We start from the raw sequence: 16453 nt of genomic DNA, 5'->3' as shown, positions 1-16453 counted from the left end.
AACTATTGGTGTGCCAAATGGATCAGTGCAAGATCTGCCATTGTTTATCATCTATATCAATGATCTGGATGATAATGTGGTAAACTGGATCAGTAAATTTGTAGTTGACACTGAGAAAGACAGTCAAAGCTTGCAGCGGATCTGGAACAACTGGAAAAAGGGCTAGAAAAATTGCAGATGGAATTTAATGCAGGCAAGTGTGAGGTGTTGCACTTTGGGAGAACCAACCACAGTAAGACTTGCACATTGAACAGTAGGGCACTGAGGAGTGTGCTAGAACAGAGGGATTTGGGAATGCAGAACCATAATTCCTTGAAAGTGGCATCACAGGTAGATAGGGTCATAAAGAAAGCATTTGGCACATCAGCCTTCATAAATCAAAATATTGAGTACAGGAGTTCAGATATTAGCTTGAAGCTGTGTAAGATTTTGGTGAGGCCTAATTTGGAGTATTATGTGCAGTTTTGATCATCTACCTACAGGAAAGATGTTAATAAGATTGAAAAAGTGCAGAGAAAATTTACAAAGATGTTGCCAGGAATTGAGGACCTGAGATACAAGGAAAGGTTGAATAGTAGGACTTTATTCCCTAGAACATAGAAGACTGAGGGGAGATTTGATAGAGGTGTACAAAGTTATGAGGGTTATGGATAGGGTAAGTGCAAGCAGGATTTTTCCACTGAGCTTGAGTGAGACTGCAACTGGAGGTCATGGGTTAAGGGTGAAAGGTGAAATGTTTAAGGGAAACATGAGGGGAATTTCTTCACTCAGAGGGTGGTGAGAGAGTGGAGCAAGCAAAAGTAGTAAATATGGGTTCAATTTGAACATCTAAGAGAAATTTGGATAGGTACCTAGATGGGAGGGGTATGGAGAGCTATGGGCCGTGTGCAGTTCGATGGAATTAGTTCAGCACAGACTAGATGGGCTGAAGGATCTGTCCCTGTGCTGTAGTACTCTATGACTCAAAAAGTTTAATGACTCAGTCTGCTTTTTACCGATCCCGACAATGAAACCAAAATATCTCTTTAGCATTTGTATGTTCAGCCGTCATACTTGAAGATAAAGAATCATTTTTGATTCAGACTATGTGTCAATATCAAACAATCTTGTGATAGGCAAATGCTTGTTAAGTTGACACCTTTCAAATTTTAGTTGGGCTTGTGGTTTTGAAGATCTTTCCCTTTTTTCCCCTCAATGTCACCAAAAATAGATTCTCCATTTGTTGTTATATTGCAGTTTACAGGAGTTTGCTATGCACAAAATTAATTTGCTATTACAAAACAATAATGACCATAAACTCCAACTCTTACTTTATCTGAAAACCACTTTGGAGCCCAAGAAAAGAATTAAAGGAATACCAATGTTACGCTTAGTAAATCAGTTTCTAATGCCATTGAAGGGCCTTTGTTAATGGTTGTCATCATTCTGCTCACCTGACCCTTTCCTCTGAGCTGATAGAGTAATTTATGGTAAACAAATTTAATTGAACATTTATCTCTTATCTGACACTCTGTTGGAGATGATGTGGTGTAAATGATCAATCATGCTTGTCCTTTCTGGCCAATGAAAATGCTGTCCATTACACCCGCCCGCAACTGTACCATTTCTTTCTTTCTTTTTCCAATATTTTTATTGAATTTCATATACACAAATACAGAATTCATAAGGATACTTATTATAAATCAAAATAAGATAGCACAAAATGCACTATATATAAATCAGAACCATTTCAAACACATAATATATGTACCTACACTGCTTAATGCATTGCTTTATTAGGAAGTATCAACAGCTGTCTATCTTCTTCCTTGACAGTCGCATTTCCCGGCCCCCTGCCAAAGCTTTTTCTTGTCACTTCTGTAATGTACGACGCTTAGTCGGAGTCAGATGCATGCCAACCTCTCCCAATGTGCCGAAAAGAGCAATCAGAGGGTTAGGTTCCAAGTAGCAATTAAGTATATGAGATAAAGTTAAAAAAAACATCTCTCCAGAATTTCTCCAAGCTAGGACAAGCCCAATACATATGAATAAGGGAAGCCTCACCCCCTTTACACTTATTGCAGCAGGGACTAATATCAGGATAGAACCGTGATAATTTAGTTTTAGACATATGAGCCCTGTGTACAACCTTGAACTGTAAAAGGCAGTGGAGAGCACATTAGAGTAGTTGAATTAACTGACTTCAGAATTGAATCCAAACCTTGTCAGACAGAGGAAAATTTAAATCATGCTCCCAGGCAGTTTTAATTTTGTCAAAGGGGGCTCGACTCAACATCGCTAACATATCTCGAATAGTAGATATTAAACCTTTACCCAATGGGTTCATACAAAGAAGCAAATCCAGAACATTTTTATCAGGCGCCTCAGGGAAGTTTGGTATTAGAGGGTTGATAAAATGTCTAATTTGGAGATTTCTGAAGAAATGAGTGTTGGGTAGGCTAAACTTTACAGACAGTTGTTCAAAAATTGCAAAGCGCTTGTCTATGAAAAGATCTTCAAAACACCTAATGCCCTTTCTGTGCCAGCCTAGAAGTGTTAAATCCTGCAAAGAAGGCTGGAAAAGCTGATTATATAGAATAGGACTAGAGAGAGAAAAACCGTGAAGCCCATTATATTTTCTGAACTGAGCCCATGTTCTCAGAGTGTGTCTGATAACTGGATTAACAATTGATTTAGGCAAATGGCAAGGAAGTGCAAATCCAAGAAGTGTGGAGATGGAGAGATTCCTGTTAGAGTTCAACTCCATTGCCACCCATATTGGGCAGTCAGACTGATTATAAAAGTAAGATCAAAAGATAAGACAACGTATGTTGGCTGCCCAGTAAAATAAACACAAATTGGGCAAGGCCATACCACTTACCCTTTTAGGTTTTTGAAGGTGAACAAGTTTTTTGCTTATTTGCATTACATTCATCACAAATCAGTTCAATCGAAGGTGTGTTCTCTCACACACATAATCAATGTTCTCCCATCTTCTACCTTGAGTCAGTTTTATAATAATCATTGGAACAAGCCAACTATGAAATCCCTCCAATCTCACATATCTTGTCAAATGTTCAAGTGAGGACCAAGCTTTGTTTCTTTTTAAATCTGAAGCAGGTCTTTTCCCTCAATAATTCAACTTTATAAAGCCCATACTAAGAACTGAATGGTCTTCCCCTGATTCAGACAATTCTTTTAGCATCATTGACGTACTACAGGGTAGGATGCAAAGAATATCAAAGCAGTTAAGTTCTTTATAGCTCTTCTGCTCAAGTGTCTTTATCCAGTTATTCTGTTTTGCCAATACTAAAATATGGCCAATTGTCCCCTTCCTTAGTAGCTTTTTAGTCATTCTCCTTCTGGCATGTGTCTGTCTCTTCCAACAGAAGACAAGCCACAGCCTTCTCCTTTAACTTCTTCTACACAGGGGCTCAAATCCCTCTCCTTAGAAGAAATGGGTAGAAAGTTTTCTCCCTTCTACTTGGCTCTCACCCTTGCCAGCACTATGCCTTGCAGCCTCCACCTCTTGTTACAGTCTTCAAAGACCAAGCGCTTTCTCTCACTAGCTCTTCTTCATTTAGCTTAGTCAGTTTAGGTTGTGGTCTTTGTCCTATTTTCATAATCTAAAATAAGTCAAAATCACTTTGCTTCTGATCCTTGCAGTCAACAAGGAGAAGGGACTTTGTTTTGTTTCATTGATCTGGACTTGGATTCAAAACAAGGACCAAGGGATAAAGAAATAAAGCAAATTACTTTCCCTGCTATAGTCCTAGTTAGAAATCGAACCTCAATTTTTTTTCGTCTTTTTGCACCTGCTCCAGTGCAGAGATTAACACTTCCCTTAATGGGTAGAAAAAAATCTCCCTTGTACTTTGCTCTCACCCTTACTGGCACCATGTTCTGCAACCTGTTATATCCCCTCTGCCTCTTGTTGACTAGGACCAGATGGTACAATTTCTTTGAATTTAGGAATATGGTGATTAATACTGTATAAAATAGTATAGTTAGCATTAATGCTTGGGATTTCTTACACTTTGAAATTATTTTACAGGATCAGGAAGGGTTTAACCTGATGAACAGTGAGAAAAGGCAAGCATACAATAAGTTGCACTTATGTAGTCATTTAACAATGTAAGAACGTCACAAGGTGCTTTTGGGTAATCAGGTGACATTTGGTGTCAAACCATGTATTTGGAAAACAAATGAAATAAATGAGGTTGGTTAAATAGAAGAAAGAGAGATGTAGGCTGAAGATTCCAGAACATACAGGAAATCAATAAATCATAGCATCTGATGTTGCATTTCTACAGTCTAACATCAAATTTCTTTATCAAATACTTGTTCAGATTCAGACAGTGGAATCACTCATGGACACATGGGATTCGCCATATCAAAAACGTACAGTGTGACAGAGGACAGATATGGCTGTGTTATCGCCAATGTCCCAGCCTTGGAGTTGATGGCCCTTTACGTTGCTGCAGCCATGCATGATTATGATCACCCAGGAAGAACTAATGCCTTTCTGGTGGCGACCAGTGCACCACAGGTATTTATTACACCACTGCTGTCTCTGTGGTGCACCTAAGGACATGTTCTCTTGTTCCAAGTGTCTTCATATCATGGGGAGAAATTCAACTTTGGCCAATAGTGCTAAACAGATGGGAGAGTATTGGAGGCACTTGACCTCACCTCTGCACAATCTCATTGACTTTAATAGATGTGAATATGTATCGTGTGCTCACAATAGCATAAGCATTTAGCACTGGCAACTTAATATTCAAGGTTAAAGCTTGTTTATTGTCATTCGTCAGTACACAAGTGTAAAGAAGAACAAAATGATTTATTATTCTGGATCCAATGCATCATCACAAAAACACAATGAGCATAAAGAACACAATAAAGAAATACAATAAATATTAATATTTGAGATTAACTTATATGCATGCACTGATATTATATACATAAAGCAACACTAGGTACAGGATACATAAGGTGACTGACAGGAAATGATCAAGTAGTGGTGATGGGGGGTTCTGGTGGGATGAGTTAATGGATGGAGTTGTTGATCCATCTGACAGCTTGGCAAAGGTAACTATCTCTGAGTCTGGTCAAGAATTTTCTTCTTTAACTCACAGATAAGGGAGTCAGATGGTTTACTGAAATACAAAATGACCCTTACACAACTTGGACCAGACCCACTGTTTGAAAATCCTCTCTGCGTGGTGGCTTGGAGGATTTCATTCCCAATATGTGCTCTATCCTTCAGCTGGCGTTTATTAACGAGGTGCAAGTGAAGAACAGAAACCTTTCAAGGACCCTATTCCAAAGTGTCTTGTCATGCCCTACCTGAAGGGTCAGAGCCTGTGAGAACACCCTTCCCTCGGTAGCTTTACGTCACATTGGTCAGACTGTGAGCAATCTTGGGTACCTTGTCTAGGGTGTGCTGACACTGGAGAGGGTCCAGAGGTGGTTCATGAGAATGATCCTGTAAATGAAAGTGTTACTGAGGAACGCTTGATGGATTTGGACCTGCGCTCACTGGAGTTTAGAAGGAGGAGGTGGAATCTCATTCTAACCTATCAAATATTGAAAGGCCTAGATAGAGTGGATGTTTCCTATAGTGCAGGAGTCCAGGACCACAGGGCAGAGCCTCAGAATAGAGGGTGATGATTATGTGGAATTCAATGCATAGACAGCTGTGAGGTCAAGTCACTGGATATATTTAAAGTGGAGTTTGATATGCTCTTGATTAGTAAAGGTATCAAAGATTATGGGGAGAAGGCAGGAAAATGGAGTTAAGAGGGATAATAAATTAGCCGTGATGGAATAGGGAACAGACTTGATGGACTGAATGGTCTAATTCTGCAACTCTGTCTAATGGTTTCTTTTGGATAGTAGACTTAAATTTACTCCTGGGATGTATGCATAAGAACCAGTGCTGGCATTGCTGAGAGAGTCCTGCACAGTTCTTTTGGAAAGCCAGAGCAATACTTACAAACTGCTGGAGAAACTTAGAAGTTCAGGCAGCATCTATAGAGTGAAATAAACAGTCAACGTTTCATCAGGATCTTCATCAGGATTTTTGTATGCCCACTCTTGGGTGTGAGCATACAGTATATTGACATGGATTGAAGATTGATTGAGAGAGCGTGAATATAAGGCTCATTTTTTGTGGGGTAGTTGTGACTAATGGGATCAATACTCGGGCCCCAATATAAATTCATGTCATTGAATTTATATTCATCAAATTAAACCATTCGGGTGAATGTGAATTCTACAATTGGGAAGTCCCTCTAGTTCACTTACAGTACTTCAATTATTTGGAGATAAGTTGCTGATTAAGTTCAACTGCTTAAGTATTTGGTTCTTTCTAGAGTTGCCGAAGTGTACAGGGAATGGTTATAATTATAACCCTTCCATAATGCTAGTTTAACATTTGTGGAACTCAGAGACCTTTAGACTACAGTCTTCCATTGGGTTATTAATATATATCATAAATGAGCCATACATCTGGATAAAATTTTTAGAAAAAACAAAATGCACACCTTATGAGGTTCCTCATGAGGTTTCAGGTCCTGTACACAGTGCACAGATTAACTCTACTATGACTTTGGCCCGAAACGTTGACTGTTTACTCTTTTCCATTGATGCTGCCTGGCCTGCTGTTCCTCCAGCATTCTGTGGCTGTTGCTTTGGATTTCCAGCATCTGCAGACTTCCTCATATTTGTAATAATCTTAAAGTGCATTTTGCAATTAAGCACTGTAAGGAAATATTACAATGATTACTAAAAGCTTAGCGACTTATAGATCTGTTGGTATAAATGAAGGGTCATGCAGCCAACTTCTCCCTATCCTTCAGAAAAGGAAAACAATTAGAAAAACCCTTTGTGTGGCCGGATATAGACCATGATTTAAGAGTTAGCATGTTGTTACATCATGACTCAACCCAATTCTGTTAGGAAAGGATTCAAGTTGGGACTAGAAGCCTGTGCCTACCCAAGGTAATACAGCTGACATGTTTTAATGAACCACCATCTAAGTGTTGCTGATTTGGTTTACTTTGGAGAATTCAGCAAGCCTGTCACTTTAGCACAATATTGAAAGAGTACTGTACTGTCAAAAAAAGTTATGCCAGAGTCCCACTTACTCTGTGACGTAGAACTGAAGGATCCCACAAAGACGATTAGAAAAGAGCAGAGTCCTCACAGTGTCTCGCTAATATTAATCCTTCAACCAACAAACAAAACACATGATTCTTGTCATTTTACTTACCTTTGAAGGTCCTTTCCATTTGCAATTTGGTTGCCACATTTGTAGTAAATGTACTTTACTAGTATTGAAACATGGTGTGTCCACCTTAGATTATGAAAAGCATTTCATTTGATGTAGAGATCACATAACCTACAACCTACGATTCACTCGAAAGGTTTTCCATCATCAGATTTATCAAATATGTAAATGTTCCAAGTATGACTCCCCCCAAGCTGTAGGAGAATCTACAATAATATGTTGTTGCTTTTTAATATTGTATTGCATTACCTCATTCTTGACATCTGCAGTACTGGCCAAAGTGATGTTCTGAAGTCCTGACCCAGAGCTAAATTTAAACCTAACCCACACCATGCACACACAGATTCAGCAGGCTGACTGCACTTGTGCTTCATTGCAGGCTGTTCTCTACAACGACCGTTCAGTGCTGGAGAACCATCATGCTGCCTCAGCATGGAACCTGTTCATGTCACAGCAGGAGTACAACTTTCTGGTCAACTTGGATCACGTTGAATTCAAGCGATTCCGATTTCTTGTCATCGAGGCCATATTGGCCACAGATCTCAAGAAACACTTCGATTTTCTTGCAGAGTTCAATGCAAAGGTAACCTGCTTCATCTGAATTTATTATGTTCCAATCTTTTGATAGAATGGTTCTGGTATCCTTCAGTAATCTGCTGGTGACAAATTGCAATGTACAGTAGTTACAGGAGAAGGAGGCAGTTCATCCAAGGAGAATATAAAATACTGCCATGCAGCATCAAATATATCTTTAAAGGTCTGAAAGTTTTTGTTCTGCCATTCTATACAGCAATTTTGTTCCACTGTTCTACCCAGCAATGCTATTACTTTAATAGAAAGTTGAGTCTACAGGTATACCTCCTTAAGACTACCCTTTATGGATGAGGAGACTGGTCATTCAAAGTACTAGTAAATAACTCCTGCCTTTGAGCCATTATGATCAACATGGAGTTCAAGAGCCATGAGGTGATGTTGCAGCTCTATAAAACCCTGATAAGACTACACTTGGAATATTGTGCTCAGTTCTGGTCGCCTCATTATAGGAAGCAAGTAAAAGCTTTCGATGGTGCAGAAGAGATTAACCAGGACTATGCCTAGTTCAGAGAGCATGTCTTATGAAGAAAGGTTTCGCAAGCTAGGGCTTTCCTCTTTGGAGGAAAGGAGGATGAAAGGTGACCTGGTAAAAATGGACAAGACGATAAGAGTCATAGATTGAGTGGATAGCCAGAGACTTCCTCACGGGGTAAAACTGGCTAATAAAAGGGGGCATAATTTTAAGAGGATTAGAAAGAAGTATAGGGGTGATGTCTGAGGTAAGTTTATTTACACAGAGAGTGGTGGGTGTGTGGAATGCCAAGGGTGGTAGTAGATGCAGACACATTAGGGGCATTTAAGAAACTCTTAGCTAGACATTTAGATGATAGAAAAATGGGCAGTTATGTAGGAGGGAAGGATTTGATTGATCTTAGAGTAGGTTAAGAGGTCAGTATAATATTGTGAGGGCAGTAGTGTTCTGTGTTCTATGTTCAACTTATTTATACAGAAATCATTAGTTTTAGTTTAGTGATCATTCTTCAGGCAGGTGGCTTATCTCATCTTTGCATGTGTTTCAGTGGGTGCAAACATGTAGAATTCTTTTACCAGCAATTACAACAGGAGCATACAGGCACAGCCAAAAATTAAGGTATGCACCTGTTATTGCTACTTAACAACTTTCCTCAGCATTTTTTGTTTTCAGCTTGCTTACATCAATGAGTCCTTTATTTAAAATTACATATCTCTAGCTGCTATACTTCAACCCCCAGATCTCAGGTCCTTTGAACTTTTTAATATTACATTGATCAAGCGTACCACAGTTTCCACTTCTGGATTAAGAAGTACCAAGACGAACTGAGTGCCACTCCTCCTGACTTCCTTCATGTACAGGTCAGATTCAAACACTTATGTGCCCGATTTTACATGTAGTTAGTCAAAGCTGACTATTGGAAAAACTCAGCTGTCTCTCCTTCACCACTCCATTGTGCAAACCTTTGCAAGCATTGCAAGCAATTATAACCCTAAATTAGAAAGCATATGAGGAGCGGTTGATGACTCTGGGCTTGTACTCACTGGAGTTTAGAAGAATGGTGGCGGGGGGATCTCACTGAAACCTATTGAATATTGAAAGACCTACACAGAATAGATGTGAAGAAGATTTTCCTATAATGGATGAGTCGAGGACCAGATAGTCTCAGAATACAAGGACATTCCTTTAGAACAGACATTTGGAGGAATTTCCTCAGGCAGGGGGCAGTGAATCTGTGGAACTCCATGGCACACTGGTCTGTGGAGGCCAAGTCATCGGGTATATTTAAAGCAGAGGTTGATAGTTTCTTATTTAGTAAATGTGTTAAAGGTGACAGGGAGAAGGCAGGAGGATTGAGAGGATTATTAAATCAGCCAAGATCGAATGGCAGGGCAGACTCGAAGAGCCAAATGGCTTAATTTTGCTCCTTTGTCTTATGGTCATATGGCCTTAAATGCAGTAGTTATTGTTAATTCAAAGGCTCAGCTTTTAGACCATCTACTTGAAAGATGTTTTATGTCTGTGTTATCTCATTGATTCTCAAGTGAATGTGAATGTGGTTCTCAACTGAATCAGTGCCCAACCTGGTTGAAAGTCAAGCAACAGTTTGACACTTTGACAAGGGTTATAAATGCTTACAAATAAGATTGAATCAGTATTTTAATCTCTCTCAGTAAAGTGAGAAATAATTTAGGGGAATTTCAGTGTGTTTTCAGAATTTCAGAATCTCATGTGTTCATGAGAATCATGTACTAATCTAGATTCCTGTATATTTTAATATTGGTTATATACACTGCAATTGATTTACTGTGGCTGGTTGCCAGCAAATATTTGACTTTGATAGTGAAGTGAGAGGAGAATGGTTGTCCTCTCTCTGCACAGGACATGTTGTTAATGTGCAGAACAAATGATAAACTATGTATATATCAATAAACAAATTAGTATCAGTACTCTACTCATAGTGTTAATGCCCAATAAAACTTGGTAATGTGCACTGCATGTTGATGTTAATACACATTATATGTTGTTAATGCACAGCACATGTTCATGCACAGTTGCTTTTAATTGACACCAGTTCTTAACATAATGAAAATGCAGAACTTCACCTGTTCCTCAACCAGTTCATTTTTCACTCTTAGTATATAATGCATGCTTTAGTACATGGAATATAATGTATGGCGTGAACATATTGAGCAAGTTAATTCACACTATTAATATATGTTGTATTGATCTGTAAGTGAGCAGCGGATGTTAACGCATACAATACACTGAGTAGTTACTTTGTTAGGTACCCTCTATAGCTAATAAAGTGGCCACTGAGCGTACGTATGGTATACTGCAACCGTCCACTTTAATGTTTAATGTACTGTGCATTCAGAGATATTCCTCTGCACACCACTGTTGTAACACATGGTTACTTGAGTTACTGTTGCCTTCCTGTCAGCTTGAAACAGTCTGGCAGCTCTCGTCTGACCTCTCTCTTTAACGAGGGCAGTTTCACCCAAAGAACTGGCGCTCACTGAATGCTCTTTCGGGTTTTCCTGCACCATTTTCTTTAAACTCTAGAGACTGTAGTGCATGAAAATCCCCGTAGGTCAGCAATTCCTGAGACACTCAAACCACCCTGTCTGGCACCACTAATCATTCCACTGTCAAGGCCACTTAAATCACATTTCTTCCCCACTCTGATGTTTAGGCGGAATAACAACTGAGCCTCTTAACCATGTCTGCGTGCTATTATGCATTGAATTGGTGCCATGATTGGCTGATTAGAGATTTGATTAATGAGCAGGTGTATATGCGTACCTAATAAAGTGGCCCCTGAATGTATATTGGTATTGCATAATATTGGTATTGTTAATGTGTATTTTCTAGTGAGGCTTTACAGAATATTTGCACAGCTTCAGAGAAATACACAAACTGATAGAATGATTGCTTTATTCTTCATTCAATTCCTTTCCTTGGAGAGAAAATTTTCTAAGCTGTTTGCCAGACGTTTTGTGTACTACTGAGAACCTGCTGTGACAAACTATTGCATATTGAATTTGTAATTGAATTCCCTGTGTTGCAGGTGAACGAGGAAGTGGGACCGGGTATTGACTGGGCAAATGAAAATGATCGCTTGCTGGTTTGTCAAATGTGCATTAAGCTCGCTGACATCAATGGGCCTGCCAAGTGCAAGGAGCTTCATTTAAGATGGACAGAAGGGATTGTTAATGAGTTTTATGAGCAGGTTAGTCATGTGTCAATAAATGATGAATTGCTTTTACCTGGGTTTCACCTATTCAGATCCTAGTGGGGAGTTTTCCATTTTGAAGATTGACACAAATGCGCGGCAAAGTTGGTAGAACAGCTGCTCACAATCTTGACCTCGATTGCTGTCTGCGTGGAGTTTTCATGTTCTACCTGTGACTGTGTGGCTTTCTTCTGGGTGCTCTGGATTTCTCCCACATCTCAAAGCTGTGTGGTTTGGGAGGTTAATTGACCACTGTGAAATTGCCCCTGAGGATTAAATAAGCCACGGAATCTGGGTAAAGTTAATCAGGAGGTGAGGAGATTAAAAAGTGGGATTCATGTAGGATTAGTGTAAATGGGCAGATGGGGTGTTCTCAGACTCAGTGTACTGTATCTCTCTGTGTCCCCGTGTCTAGCAGAGAGTCACCCCCTCAGGATAGGATATCACAGACCTTTGATACACTATCCATTAACTTTAACCTAACCTAGTTTGGTGTGTTGGCATTCATACAATCTTACTACGTTCCTTGCTGACACGTGCCCTAAAACATCACAGCTAATGTATACGTGCACAAAAGGCAATTATAAAAGGGCAAAGTTCCTGCCCGCACCATGCCCCAATCCCCAACTTGAGTTGTTCAATAAAGTTGGAATGGACCACTCCGACTTCTCCTACGTATTCACGTATAGGGGACCTAAATCAAGGGTTCTCCAGGAAAACATGAAGATGCGACTTTCCTGACACCCTGGCACCCCAAGGATGTTAGTGGGTTTGAAATTAGTTTATTTCCCTTAATTATTTTTACAGGAGTATCTTTAAGGGTTTTAGTTAATGGATTCCGGCATGCACAGGAGGCCTTAAGTATGTTTCTCCAGTACGAGGCAATAAATCTGAGAAAAAGTCAACCCAATATGATTCACAAGAAACTCTGCAGATGCTGAAAATCCGGAGCTACACCCAAAATGCTGGAGGAACTCAACAGGACAGGCAGTATCTATGGAGAGGAATAAACAGTCAACATTTCGGGCTGAGTCCCTCTATAGATGCTACCTGACCTGCTGATTTTCTTCAGCATTTTGTGTGTTTTTCTCAATATTATTCTACATTTTCCTATTCCTTATTCTCCTTCAGAAGACGATGGTGAGCTATCTTCTTGAACAATATTTTGAATTCCATTGTGCTTTAGATAGGGAATACTGGAATGTTGATTTATCCAACATAATGGAATGGTGAAGTATATCCACTTCTGAATGGCCAGCAACTTGGAGTGCAATGGATTCCATGTTTTAGCTCCCAAGAGATTCTGGGTTTGGGAGGTATTGATGTCCATTCTATAGACAGGGGACATAGTAGACACGTTTAGGAATTTGCTGAATGGTCTCTCTTGCACAGGGGGATGAGGAATCGAGTCTCGGACTTCCCATCAGTCCATTTATGGACCGCTCATCCCCACAGCTGGCTAAACTTCAGGAATCATTCATCACCCATATTGTGGGACCACTGTGCAACTCCTACAACTCAGCAGGCTTAATACCAGGTAGATGGGTGGAGGATAACGAGGAAGAAGAGGAGGAGGAGGAGGAGGAGGAGGAGGACGAAGAAGAAGCAGAAACAACAGAAGAGGAGGGTGCATTGGAAACAACTACAAGTAAGTTCTTTTTTTTTTGAAGTTACACTTAACTTTATTTTCGCTCAATGTGATATGGTCTTCACTTTGGGTACAGGAGCCTTAGGTCCCACACTGCCAGGTTCAGGAACAGTTATTACCCTTCCACCATCAGGCTGCTGAACCAGCATGGATAACTTTACTCACCTCAACGCTGAACAGATTCCACAACCAATGGACTCACTTTCAAGGATTCTACAACTCAGTATTATTTGGTTACTTTTAAAAAAATTATTTGTACGATTATTTGCATATTGGTTGTTTGTCAGTCTTTGTTATTTATAATTTTTCTTAAATACTGTTGTATTTCTTTATTTTCCTCTAAATGCCTGCAAGAACATGAATCTCAAGGTAGTATATGGTGAAGAATACATACTTTAATAATACATTAACTTTGTACTTGAACAGCTATTATTTATTGCCTATTATTAATTGTCCTTGATAAGGAGGTGTTGAATCATCTTCCAAAACAACTGCAGTGCTTCTGGTGAAGATATTCCCACTATGCTGTTAGGCAGCTTTTTAAGTATTTAAACTCAGTGACTGTGTTCAATACTTATTGAAGCAATATATATCCAAAATGGGACTGTGTGCTACTTGGAGAGGAACATACAGATAGTGTTATCCCCATGTGTCTGCCGCCATTGGCCTTCTGGAAAACCACATCACATCAGCCTTCTTGAGTTGGCTCAGTGCATTTTACACACGGTGAATACAACACACATTGTAAGCCGGTGGTGAATGTTTTGGATGGCAAGATGCTTTTCTCACACATGGTATTGAACTAACTGAGAGAGTTATGCACACAATATTCTAGAGGAACTCAGCATGCCAGGCAGCAACTTTGGAGTGGAATAAAGAGTCAATGTTGTAGGTCTCCATAGACACTGCCTGACCTATTGAGTTCTTCCACTATTTTGTGAGTGTTACCCAGTAATTTATCATTGATTCCAGCTGATGGTCCCTCATGAGAGACACACTTTGAGAATGGAGAAACCTCAGAACTCATTATCAAATAATTAAGACAAAGAACATCAATGGATTTTAGGGGAAGCTGCCATTTGCATGGTGCAGAAAGGGATGTAAGGATATGATGGCTAATATCTGTGAAACGGTTAAACAACACACATAAAACATTTGTGCCAAGTATTCTTTTCCTATGCTAGGAATTATTTACTGTATAAAGTGAATAACTTTGGCAGACACAATGATAATTATTATAGAGAGATATGGCTGAAAATTTTCCCTATTCCTGACCTCCATCAGTATCACACCACATTTTCTTTGGTGATGAACTGGTTCATCTACATGCAGAGGTACCACTCTGCTGCCTCATTTCTATTGAGTCATCCCTCTTTCTTAATTTTTCTCTCTATAAGTATGAAACCTCAGCCTGGACTATAACCATTATACCTCAGGCAATTGGCCGTCCATTGGGAAAACTCCTAACTCAACAGAAAATTGTTATGGAGGCCCTGGTGTGTACAACAAGCTGTTTGACTTCTGCTCTCCATATTGTGTTGTGACAGCTTTAATCAAGGATGTCAACTTTCAACAAGAGGGACAGAGGGAGAAGGAGGGGAGAGAGGATAATTTTCAGAGATATTAAATGCTATTCTCTTTGGTTTATCCAGATATGTCAAAATAACAAATGTCAACCACCTTTATTTACCCTCCAACTGTGCGAAACCCATTGGAACTTGGTCATGACCTGTCGGGATTGAGACATCTCTTGCAAAGAATGATATTAGAATACTTAGTGCAACAAAGACCAATTCAGTACTTTCATACCTGGAGAGTTTCTGCCCAAATATGCCAGAGGACTTAAGTGGATACATGCAAGCTAGTAGTTTAGAGAAAAGAATAGTGATCTCTTGAAACATATCAGCAATACAGAGAAGGAAGTGTTGGTGGTCTTGAAGTACATAAAGGTTAATAGCTCTGACAAGGTGCATCAAAGGATATTGTAAGAAGCTAGGTTGGAGAACACTGGGGCTCTAGCAGAGATTTTTGTATCTTGTTCACCACGATTGAGGAATCAGAAGAATTGTAGGATGGCTGAAGTTGTACTTAGTTTGAAGAAGAGCTGCAAGGATACGTATGAGATTAGGAGAGAAATAATTTATTTGCATTTGGAATGGCAATGTGTGATTAGGGATTGTTATCACAGCTTTGTAAATGGGAGATCATGTTTCACAAATTTGAATGAGTTTATTGAGGAGGTAACTATTCCGATTGATGAGGTAGCAGGGCAGTGGATCTTCACCTGGATTGTAGCAAGGTCTGGCAAGATCCTACATAGTAGGTTGGTCCAGAAGGTTAGACCTACATAGTAGGTCATGGGATCCAGGATAAGATAGTAAAATAGATACAGGCTTGGCTTGGAGTATGAGACAAAAGATAGTAGTCGAGGATTGCTTTCACATTGGAGACCTGTAACCAATGGTGTAGAACAGTGATTGGTGCTGGATCCTTTACTGCTTTTGTCATTTGGGAGGCAATGGAAGTGGCAGGATTAGTAAGTTTGCAGGTAACAGCAAATTTGATGGAATAGTAGCAACACTATTACAGCTTGGGCTAATCTGGAGTTTGGAGTCCAATCTGGCACTGTTCTGTACGGAGACTATATCCTCGCCATGGAAAACATGGATTTTCCCCAGGTACTCTGGTTTCCTCCCACAGTCCAAAGACATACCAGTTAGTAGGTTAATTGGTCATTGTAAATTGTCCAGTGATCAGGTTAGGGTTAATCGGGTTTGTCGGGGGTTGCTGGGGGTGGGGCATGGCTCAAAGTGCCAGAAGGGCCCACTCTGCAATGTATCACTAAATAAAGAAACAAAGAAAGCTGTCTAGGATTACAAAAGGGTCTAGATCAACTGGGGAAGTGGACAAGAGAATGGCAGATAATATTCAATTCAAACTAGTGTGAATTGATGCATGTTAAACCAGGGCCCTTAGGAATATTCTTGAACAATGACACTTTGGAGTACAATGAGGTAGTTCCTTGAAAGCGGTGACACAGGTAGATAGAAGAAGCCGTGTGCTACGTTTGCCCTTGTTGGGGTGGGAGATGGGATGCCATGCTTCAGTTGTTGGTTAAGCCATATCTAGGAATATTGAGTGCAGTTCTGGTTACTGTGCAATGGAAAGAACATGATTGAACTGGAGGGAAACAGAAATGATCCACAGGAATGTTGCCTGGACTGGAAGGCT

At 39.8% G+C, this 16453-nt stretch overlaps 1 protein-coding gene across 5 annotated transcripts in view; it reads left to right on the top strand.

Moving 5' to 3' along the window:
- Positions 1 to 16453, top strand: part of pde3a (phosphodiesterase 3A, cGMP-inhibited) — a 521929-nt gene that overhangs the window by 493931 nt on the left and 11545 nt on the right. For all 5 annotated transcript variants that reach the window (XM_073066138.1, XM_073066136.1, XM_073066135.1 and 2 more), the window contains 4 exons: positions 4329 to 4528; positions 7653 to 7856; positions 11410 to 11571; positions 12967 to 13222. In XM_073066138.1, coding sequence (XP_072922239.1) covers positions 4329 to 4528; positions 7653 to 7856; positions 11410 to 11571; positions 12967 to 13222 — 822 coding nt within the window. The remainder of the gene's footprint in view (positions 1 to 4328; positions 4529 to 7652; positions 7857 to 11409; positions 11572 to 12966; positions 13223 to 16453) is intronic.

The sequence above is a fragment of the Hemitrygon akajei genome, chromosome 14 (assembly GCF_048418815.1).
Source record: "Hemitrygon akajei chromosome 14, sHemAka1.3, whole genome shotgun sequence".
Taxonomy (NCBI): Eukaryota; Metazoa; Chordata; class Chondrichthyes; order Myliobatiformes; family Dasyatidae; genus Hemitrygon; species Hemitrygon akajei.
This window is presented reverse-complemented; position numbering and strand designations above follow the sequence as displayed.